This window comes from Gadus morhua, chromosome 13, assembly GCF_902167405.1.
Source record: "Gadus morhua chromosome 13, gadMor3.0, whole genome shotgun sequence".
Taxonomy (NCBI): Eukaryota; Metazoa; Chordata; class Actinopteri; order Gadiformes; family Gadidae; genus Gadus; species Gadus morhua.
Genome location: NC_044060.1, coordinates 5,162,134 through 5,172,133, shown reverse-complemented (window position 1 = coordinate 5,172,133; position 10,000 = coordinate 5,162,134). Strand labels below are relative to the sequence as shown.

The 10,000-nt window shown below is 48.0% G+C and overlaps 3 protein-coding genes across 6 annotated transcripts in view; 2 read left to right on the top strand and 1 right to left on the bottom strand.

Moving 5' to 3' along the window:
- LOC115557639 (insulin-like growth factor-binding protein 5) overlaps window positions 1-257 on the top strand; it is a 2,578-nt gene extending 2,321 nt beyond the window's left edge. The window contains exon 4 of the mRNA XM_030375611.1: window positions 1-257. This exon is cut by the window's left edge and continues 466 nt beyond it. The gene's annotated coding sequence lies outside the window, so the exon portion shown is untranslated.
- Window positions 258-972: 715 nt separating this feature from the next.
- Window positions 973-10,000, top strand: part of LOC115557636 (phosphatidylinositol 5-phosphate 4-kinase type-2 gamma) — a 9,293-nt gene continuing 265 nt past the window's right edge. Inside the window, exons 1-10 of the mRNA XM_030375605.1 lie at window positions 973-1,309; window positions 1,859-1,956; window positions 2,650-2,746; window positions 4,137-4,286; window positions 4,740-4,886; window positions 5,695-5,733; window positions 6,073-6,186; window positions 6,298-6,580; window positions 6,803-6,906; window positions 7,529-10,000. The exon at window positions 7,529-10,000 is cut by the window's right edge and continues 265 nt beyond it. Of these exons, the coding sequence (XP_030231465.1) occupies window positions 1,160-1,309; window positions 1,859-1,956; window positions 2,650-2,746; window positions 4,137-4,286; window positions 4,740-4,886; window positions 5,695-5,733; window positions 6,073-6,186; window positions 6,298-6,580; window positions 6,803-6,906; window positions 7,529-7,609 (1,263 nt within the window). The 5' untranslated portion in view covers window positions 973-1,159 and the 3' untranslated portion in view covers window positions 7,610-10,000. The remainder of the gene's footprint in view (window positions 1,310-1,858; window positions 1,957-2,649; window positions 2,747-4,136; window positions 4,287-4,739; window positions 4,887-5,694; window positions 5,734-6,072; window positions 6,187-6,297; window positions 6,581-6,802; window positions 6,907-7,528) is intronic.
- LOC115557634 (arf-GAP with GTPase, ANK repeat and PH domain-containing protein 1) overlaps window positions 9,564-10,000 on the bottom strand; it is a 23,694-nt gene continuing 23,257 nt past the window's right edge. For all 4 annotated transcript variants that reach the window (XM_030375599.1, XM_030375601.1, XM_030375602.1 and 1 more), the window contains one exon: window positions 9,564-10,000. This exon is cut by the window's right edge and continues 1,382 nt beyond it. The gene's annotated coding sequence lies outside the window, so the exon portion shown is untranslated.

Genomic DNA, 10,000 nt, shown 5'->3' with positions numbered 1-10,000 from the left:
TGAGTCGACGACCTTGATTGTGTGGGTTAAATTATTGTATCAGTATACGTTTATGTCAATCAATGCCATGTTGTATTTATGATATTAACTATTTTGTACCTCACAGCAATTGTGTTTCTGTACTTGCTCTATTTTGTCTGTCAATTCAATAATATGTACGTTACTTTTGTGTCATATGGCTATATTTGTAGTCCTGGAAATAGCCCACTGGAAAGAAGGCGATTTCGTTTTTCTTGAAAATAAACACAACAGGCAGAAATAAACAAACATGTTCATTGTGTTGTTCAAGCGGTTTTATGATACGAGGCTATACTTGTCAAGAACTTATGATGGTCAATTTTCAATAATGTCGTTTAATATTGTATGCCATGTGATCTCTGCTGATCCATAGGGCTAATCCTTCTCATATGATCAGAGTCCAACAGATTATCAAATTTACTCGAGTTAAGACCTGTGTTGAGAGGTCAAAAAGAGAAGTGGAAATAAGAAAGTAAAACTGGTTCATTAAAAGCAATAATTTATAATAATGTAGAATACACAGACGTACACATGTAGGCCTAAAGGGAAAAATGAATGAGCGGAAAATGTCACCATCATACGCCAATCATACAGTAGGCTATAAAGAAAATAAGTAATGAAAAGTCCTTCTTCTAACCAGATAATCTATGAAGAGGGACCTAGACCTAGATATGGACATAGATCTAAATATTCTAACTGCATTCATCTGCATTCAATAGCTAATAAGTATTCCGGTAATTATAATTGTTCAAACCTGCAGCGCTGTAGCCCTATCTGAAACAGTGAATATAATAGTTCAGGTGGAAGCCTATAATGAGAATAAAATTACTCCATTGACACCTATTAATCGTTGTTTGGGTAATGTTGACCTGTCAAATAATCCCCCTCCGGACTCCGGCGTGCGTATGCAGGTCATGCGCTGAAAGCTGCGCAGATGGACGCAGGATCGTTTACTACAGCGCAAATCGTGCGGTCTGCTCCCAAGCTGCTGCTCCCCGCTTTACATAGCCTGCAGGTTAGGTAGCACAGGCCTGTCTGTCTCCCAGGCCACACGCAGACCACTCCGAGTCCATAAAGTTAACCTTATAGTTCCGCTCATCATCGACGTCCTCTGGTTGATCTGCAGGCGCGGACAGGCACCATGGCGTCTCCGAAAGCAACTTCACATCCCCAAACTTCGTTTTCACCCAAACGGAAGACAAAGAAGAAACACTTTGTTCATCAGAAAGTGGAGGTGTTCCGAGCGAGTGACCCCGTTCTGAGCGTGCTGATGTGGGGAGTCAATCACACGGTGGGTACAGCCAATTACAGGGGTGCGTCTTCACGCACGCGCGTTTTCATCTGTGTCTGTCTGTCTGTCTGTCTGTCTGTCTGTCTGTGTTTGTGCGTGTCTATGTGTGTGTGATTGCGTCTGTGTGTGTGTGTGTGTGTGTGTGTGTGTGTGTGTGTGTGTGTGTGTGTGTGTGTGTGTGTGTGTGTGTGTGTGTGTGTGTGTGTGTGTGAGAGTGTTTGTCAGTGTGTGTGTGTGTGTGTGTTTGCCTGTGTGTGTGTGTGTTTGTTTGTGCCTGTGTGTGCGTGTGTATATGTGTGTTTGTTTGTGTGTGGTGTGTGTTTGTGTGAGTGTGTGCAACTGTGTGTTTGTCTGCGCTTGAGAATGTGTGTGTGCGTGCGTACATGTGTGTGTGTGCGTGCATACATGTGTGTGTGTCTGTGTGCGTACATGTGTGTGTGTGTGTGTGCATGTGTAAATGTGTGTGTGTGTGAGTGCGTAAATGTGTGCGTGCGTACATGCACGGGTGTGCGTGCGGGCCCTCTGTTCATCATCCTGCCCGCTCTGCAGATCAACGACCTGGCCCAGGTCCCCGTGCCGGTGATGCTGCTGCCAGACGACTTCAAAGCCAACACCAAGATGAAAGTGACCAACCACCTCTTCAACAAGTAGGCCCCTCTTCATCACCGTCACCACGCGTAGCTCTGCGGTAGCGGGCGGCAGCGGCTCCTCCTTGGGCGTCTCGCCTGTGTTGTGAATAAGTGTCCTGGAGCACCTCTTTGACGTTATTTTGATCAGATGGTGTTAGCCTATTATACTTACTCCGGCTGCAGGAACAACATGTTGGTGTCGCGCGGACAAAACCTCCTTTGTAAGCAGTATGCGGATTTGAACTCATAATCCACTCGGGAATGCAGGTCTTATTAAATAACGACTGGATTGAAAGGGAGCTTTACTCACACTGTTGTGCAGGCACTGGTGTTTGGGTTCTGCTGTAGCACGCCAGAGAGACATTATCAGAAGATGCATTCATATATGTATATTATATACGGATGACCCTTTCATCCAAAACGACTTACAAGAGTACATTTGTCAGAAGAAAGAGAAGCAACAATATATCGCTGTCGGTACAGTAAGGATGTTCATAGAACCAAGGGCCAAGCACTAACTATCGGGTTGACCCATTCCCCTTATACAACAAAGATAGGATAAGATTCTATGTGTGTATATATATATATATATATATATATATAACAATCTTTGCCTCCATGTTGGTGGTTATGCTTACTGTATGTAACATCACATGACAGCACCAAGAATCGTCACATTCTCCTCACTCAGTTCCTTCTCATGTTCCCCAGAGAGAACCTTCCAGGACAGTTTAAGTTCAAGGAGTACTGTCCGCAGGTGTTCAGGAACCTCCGGGAACGCTTCGGGATAGATGATCTGGACTACCAGGTGAGTCCGGAGGATGCACAGTTATAGGGGAATGTTAACCCCTCAGTTTTGGTCTGTGGGTTTTCTATGTGTTTTTTTGTGAAGACTATAAAGTTAGACTTGGGTTTACCCAGGGCTGCTGTTTGGGGAGAAACAAAAGGGTTTCAAGATGTAGAAACTGTGATATTATCAGACCAATTCCCGTTATGGAGAGTATATATATGTGCATACAAATACACTCTCCATTATATATTCAACTTAATTTATCCGTTGGGAACTTCTGATATTCAGATATATACAGGGACTGTCTATGTAATGGAGAGTGTATATATACTTTCCATTCCCTCTATATAATGGAGAGTATATATCTATTCTCTCTATTATAAAGACAGTCACTCTATGTAATCAAGAGTATAAATCAATCAATAGACGGACTATATATTAGACGGACTGTCTAGTACTCTTCATTATATAGATATTCCCTCTATTCCCCTATTTCTACGTGGCACTTCCATTGTTTCTAGAACGTTTCTTAGCACAAAATAATGATTTAGTTATTATTACTAGAATTAATATGAGCCTCACCCTAACCCTGTTTTGAGCTCGTAACACATCTACAGTAATGTTAACAATGTACATTACCTTAGACTTTGTCAGTGTGATATCTGTGCAACTAGAAATGTTGGCTGGTGCGTCTACCTTCTATATTTGCATATCTATGCAAATCCTGCGCATCATTTGCATAGAACGTGATGCGCGAGTCTGTTTGATCCGCGCCCAACCGTCACTCACGTATCTATTTTTCGCACTGGGTTCGACCCGAGTCGCAACACATAAAGAAACTGATTCATTGTTGCGGTTTATCACTCTCGTATAACTATAAAAACTAGATCTTTAATTTAACCTTTGGTTTTTAATTCAACCTTGGGTTAAATTAAAAAAAAAATGCATAAAAGAAAGAATAAAGAAATGGAACATTTGTGAGATTAAGGCTCTCCGTTCCCTTCCTGCTCTGCTGACGCATCAGAGGAGGTTTTATTGTTGGTATTAATTACTGCCCGTTTATGGGCCGTTGTGGACGGTGAGTTAAGCACCATCACTCCAGACCACACATCAGCCCAGTGTAACAATACCTCCGCCTGGGCCTGGCTGGCCCTGGATTTATAGATCCAGTGATCACCAAAGTACATTAAAGACCCAGTGGACGCTGATGTACGGGGGTCTCCGTTCGAGTCTCTGAGTGATGGAGGGGCTTACAAAGTCGTTACGTCTTCCTCAGCCACCGCCTGATAGGGTTGGGTTTTTGCCCGCGACGTGTGCTTTTTGCCCGGAGCGGATCTCTCCACGCCGCCACCACCGGCGACTTGGTGGTGTTGGTTCGGTTTGGTGTAATACTCCTTCTCACCACCAGGTGTCTCTGGCGGGCAGCCCTCCGGTGAAGGATGGCGAGGGCCATGGAGAGAGGCTGCTGCTGACGTCATGCGACGGGACTCTGGTGGTGAAGAAGATCGCGAGTGAAGAAGTAGCAGACATGCATAATATTCTCTCTGAGTACCATCAAGTGAGACGTCACATGGGCCCTTACCACTCTCTTTAATCAGACAGTATCCTATGATGATACTTTATGTAAGAGTTTTACTTATTCTATTTCTGCATAACTACTCCATATTTTATGCAAGACAGTGGCTGTTTTCCTTACTCTTTCGCACACTCACTCACTCCTTGTTGTGTGACCTTAGAGGAAAATATCTCCACATCCCACAGAAGAATCCTCTTCCATCCTATGGCAATACGGTAGTATAATAGCACCCGTTGCCACGGCAAAGAGTCGACAACATCAAAGCAAAAGGAGATGAGAGACTGTATATCAAACAGAGAGAGATGAGGCTGTGAGCACGCTCCGTGCAATAGTCGTGGGAATAGAGATGGCAGCAGAGCAGGGGAATGAAGCAACACGACACAAAAGCTCTTGAACGTGGGCAGTTAACGAGGCTGACTCTGTGTCTCCGGGCAGCACATCGTCACCTGCCACGGCAACACCATGCTGCCCCAGTTCCTGGCCATGTACCGCGTGAGCGTGGAGAGCGAGGACGCCTACCTTCTGGTCATGAGGAACGTGTTCAGCCACCGGCTGCACGTCCACCGGAAGTATGACCTCAAGGTAACCTCCCGTCCACAGGAAGTACTGCCTCAAGGTAACCCGTCCACAGGAAGTACCGCCTCAAGGTAACCTCCCGTCCACAGGAAGTACCGCCTCAAGGTAACCCCACGTCCACAGGAAGTACCGCCTCAAGGTAACCCATCCACAGGAAGTACCACCTCAAGGTAACCTCCCGTCCAAAGGAAGTACCGCCTCAAGGTAACCTCCCGTCCACAGGAAGTAACGCCTCAAGGTAACCCCACGTCCACAGGAAGTACCGCCTCAAGGTAACCCCACGTCCACAGGAAGTACTGCCTCAAGGTAACCTCCCGTCCACAGGAAGTACCGCCTCAAGGTAACCCTTCCACAGGAAGTACCGCCTCAAGGTAACCCCACGTCCACAGGAAGTACCGCCTCAAGGTACTCCCCTGTCCACAGGAAGTACCGCCTCAAGGTAACCTCCCGTCCACAGGAAGTAACGCCTCAAGGTAACCTCCCGTCCACAGGAAGTAACGCCTCAAGGTAACCTCCCGTCCACAGGAAGTACCGCCTCGAGGTAACCTCCCGTCCACAGGAAGTAGCGCCTCAAGGTAACCCCCTGTCCACAGGAAGTACCCCCTCTAGGTAACCTCCCGTCCACAGGAAGTAGCGCCTCAAGGTAACCTGGGTCAAGGTTCTCGGTTTGATCCCCAATATCCTGGGTCTCTCTGTAGGCAGCGTTGAGCGAGACGACCCCTGACCCCTAACCCCTGACCCTTGAACCCTACCTGCTCCTTGATCCTTGACGTGCTTGACTTCAACCCCTTGTGGTCCCTGTCTCCACTTCTAGGGGTCTCTGGTGTCCCGGGAGGCCAGCTTCAAGGAGAAGGTGAGGTCAGAGGTCACGACCCAGTCGATGTGTGAACTGTGAAGGCTCCTTTTCTGCATGGCGTGATTCTAAACTCTTCAGAGAGCCGTGATCTAATCAAACACATTCCAGTGGAGCCTCCCCACGGGGAATTGTGGCTGTTTATTTAGCTTTAAACGTTTTAAAAGCATCATTACCGTTATTCCACAGAGTGGATTATGTATTGAGTTTACTGCCCAAGGGATCGGGCAACACTGAATGAAAACAAACTAAAGACTAAAATAACAACAACAGCAACAGACTCAGATACGCCCCTCTGTTGCTCACCCCGTGTCTGTCTCCGCCCCGGTTTACCTTCAGGGGAAAGAGTTGCCGACGTACAAAGACGTCGACTTCAGGAACAACCTGCAGAAGGTGTATGTGAGCTCCGAGGAGAAGGAGAAGGTCCTGGACAAGCTGCACCGGGACGTGGAGGTAAAGCTTCTCCTTGAGACACCACATGCATCAACAGACTGTCGGTGGTCGCTGCACCACCATTCTGTCGGTCGCTGCACCCAGGCTTTCACCTTCCCCACGCCCGCTTAGTTCCTGGTGCAGATGCGCATCATGGACTACAGCCTCCTGCTGGGCATCCACGACGTAGAGCGGGCCGAGAAGGAGGAGGAGGGAGAGGAGGGGGAGGAGGGAGAGGAGGGCTCCGCCGAGGAGGAAGAGGAGCAGGAGGAAGAGGAGGAGGAGGAGGAGGAGAACGGCCTGGCTCCTGGCCCCGCCCCGGAGGGCCTGGCGGGCTACATGGGGGCCTTCAAGCCGCCGGGCCCCCGGGAGTACGACCCCTACGTTGACGTCTACGCCATCCGGAGCGCCGAAGGTAGGTGGAGGCAATGTTGGGCAGGTCGGGGGGTCGGACTCCCGGCTGAAAGGTTCTGGGTTCGAATCCCTAAAGCCTGAAGTCTGCTCGATCCTAGCTTGCACATTATTGACAAGTATCTCAAAAAAAATCCACATAGAACGACCGCGTCTGCTTAACGAGGTAGAATCCAGGTGTGGCGTGATGGTTTGCGAGAGGCCCACTAACGACACTCGTCCCCAGGGGCCCCACGGAGGGAGGTGTACTTCATGGGGCTCATCGACGTGCTGACGCAGTACGACACCAGGAAGAAGGCCGCGCACGCTGCCAAGACTGTCAAACACGGGGTGAGGTGCTCCTACAGGGCGGGGCCTGTAGGGGGGGTGGTGGTGGAGGGGTGGTGGTTGCTCCGTTTGTCTATCTTCACTACGTCTTCAGTTCCTAGTGCTCTATCTTCACTACGCCTTCAGTTCCTAGTGCTCTATCTTCACTAAGTCTTCAGTTCCTAGTGCTCTATGTTCACTACGCCTTCAGTTCCTAGTGCTCTATCTTCACTAAGTCTTCAGTTCCTAGTGCTCTATGTTCACTAAGTCTTCAGTTCCTAGTGCTCTATCTTCACTAAGTCTTCAGTTCCTAGTGCTCTATGTTCACTAAGACTTCAGTTCCTAGTGCTCTATCTGCACTACGTCTTCAGTTAGTGCTCTACCTTCACTTTGTCTCCTTTCCTCTCTTTCTAGTGCTCTATCTTCACTCAGTCTCCTTTCCTCTCTTACTAGTGCTCTATCTTCACTCAGTCTCCTTCCTCTCTTTCTAGTGCTCTATCTTCACTCAGTCTCCTTCCTCTCTTTCTAGTGCTCTATCTTCACTCAGTCTCCTTCCTCTCTTTCTAGTGCTCTATCTTCACTCAGTCTCCTTTCCTCTCATTCTAGTGCTCTATCTTCACTACGTCTCCTTTCTTCTGTTTCCCAGGCGGGAGCAGAGATTTCCACGGTTCACCCAGAGCAGTACGCCAAGCGCTTCAGAGAGTTCATCTGCAACATCTTCGCCTAGGTCCAATGCCTGAGGTCTGGGTTCTGTTCACTGTACCGTTGATGCGGCGCTGGAAAGACAAGTCCACCTTCCCTTAACGCGATCCTCTTAAATCGCCATCTTAAGGACGGCTATTAGACGATCTCCCTCAGGTGAAGAACCAGACGATGGTACTGGACTCCCACTCCCAACGCATAGCGGCACGACGTGTAATTGAATGGCGACGCCTCGCCATTTGATCCACGAGACTTCATACGTGCACTGTAAGCCCCTGGCGATTCCTTCTGTAGTCATGACTACTTTCATTTCAAAGAGCCGTACCCAGGAAGCGACTAAACGGACTTCACTTACACTTTCAATTTGCCATTGATTTAAACGTCAAAGGGGAGGCCGATATTGTCCGCCGGCACGCCAAATCAGCACTCGGCTCTCCGCTTCCTCCGGTGTGATTGCCGACCATAAATTAAGCCCTCGCCAGTGATGTGTGTCTACATTTGCAAACCGTAACAAAACAGCCGTGAAACACGAAAGCTCAGATCTACTAAGTGGCGCTCTGAGGGAACAGCGGAGATGGACGACCCAGAGCCGGCGGCCCGCTCGCTAATGGGCCGTCTGCACAGACAGGCGCTACTCCTCCTCATGAAGATGCAACCGGTCCGATCCGGTCTCGCCCTGTTGGTCACTAATGGTTTCACGTGTCCGTGTCAATCTGCCCTTAGTTTAGTGTCCAGGGAGAATCCTCCATCATAGAACCGATCCTGTTATTTCCTCACACAATGCAAGTCTGACAAACTAGATCTGTTACAGTCTGCCTGTAAGCTGAGGAGGAACATAGACTCCTTAGATCTCTAATGTTTCCATAGTGGACCCAAGGCCATAGCCAGGGTTTCAAAAATAGTGAGGTGCGGCTAACGTTGTGGGGGTTCTGTTTTGCTGAGGGGGGTTGTGTTTCGGCTTGCGCACGCACCCCTTGATATCACACACGGAAAAATCAAAGAAAGAACTGTCAACTGAATTAAGCATTTACTCATCTCGGAGAAGTTCGCAACCGTTGATTTTGTATACGGTTGTATTTAGGTTCTTATTGGCCACGGTCCAGACCTCGATGACCTCATAGCTTGCTGCGGGCATGAATGTACCTGACGTCCGGTAGACCCCATTAACGAAACAACAAAATATATAGAAACATTGCTGCACTTTAAAGAGCAGCAATGTTGAGAGAAATGCAAAGTGACTCCATGGTGTGACAGCTGTTCTGAAGTCACAGCCCGTGTTGCTTTAACTGTCGGGTGCTTCAGAACAAGAGCATCTTTAAGGTCCCATATTATACCACCAGGACAGGGTGATTAGCGGTTACAAGCCGTTATGAAAATCTGCCTCTGCCTGTGTTTTAGTGACATCAGAAATGGGCGTGTCCACCTAGATGTGTGCAGGATAGATCATTCTACCAGCCTGCTCAGTGGACTGTAGTGTACGTTGCTCATCTATCCGTCATACATCTAGGTGGACACGCCCACTTGAGATGTCAGAAGACGCCGATTTTCAAAACAGCCCTGTAACAGCCCGGCTCATCACACTCACACCTGGTGGTATAATATGGGACCTTTAGGAGATGGGGATGTGCGTTCAGCGTGTTCGGTCCGGTTTACTCCTCACCGCCACAGGTTCTGCTTGTTTCCCTGAGCGTGTAATTAAGAGCTTTGTCCGCCACAAAGCCTTCGGAGCAGAGTTTGTACTGCTAATTACGTCTTTGTAGAAGAACAAATCTCTGGTCGAGATGGCAGACTGGCTGGCTGACTCACAGACCTACCCACACATCAACACACACACACACACACACACACACACACACACACACACACACACACACACACACACACACACACACACACACACACACACACGACTCATACACATACACACAAACGCATTATTTAAAGTGAAATATCTGCAAATCAACCCAGACCGGACGGTGTTTGGATAGTAGCCTAGATTTATTAATAGCCAAAGCTCCATGATTCACTGCATGGGTAAAAAAATACAAATGGAGAAAAGATGCTTACATCACACACACATGTACAATCAGTGGAGGGATTTAAGATTGAAATACAAAATACATACTGCTAAGAGTGTTTTTATATCCCAGGTATTTATATCTTCTGACGGACAGTTAGCAGAACACTACACACGTTCTGTTTCTTCTCCGGGTCAGCCTCTAGAGAGGAGCGCGTTTGGCTGTTTGAGGAGCAGGCTGGTGGATTTTAACATCTGGAGTCGAAGCCTCTTTCAAGCAGAAATCAAAACATTCGTGTTTTTTCTCGGCCCTAACTTTCTTGTGTAATACATTCAGTCGAAACAAAGGCATCAGATCTGTTTGTTTGCGTTGCATGTGGACCAGAATAGAATAAATCA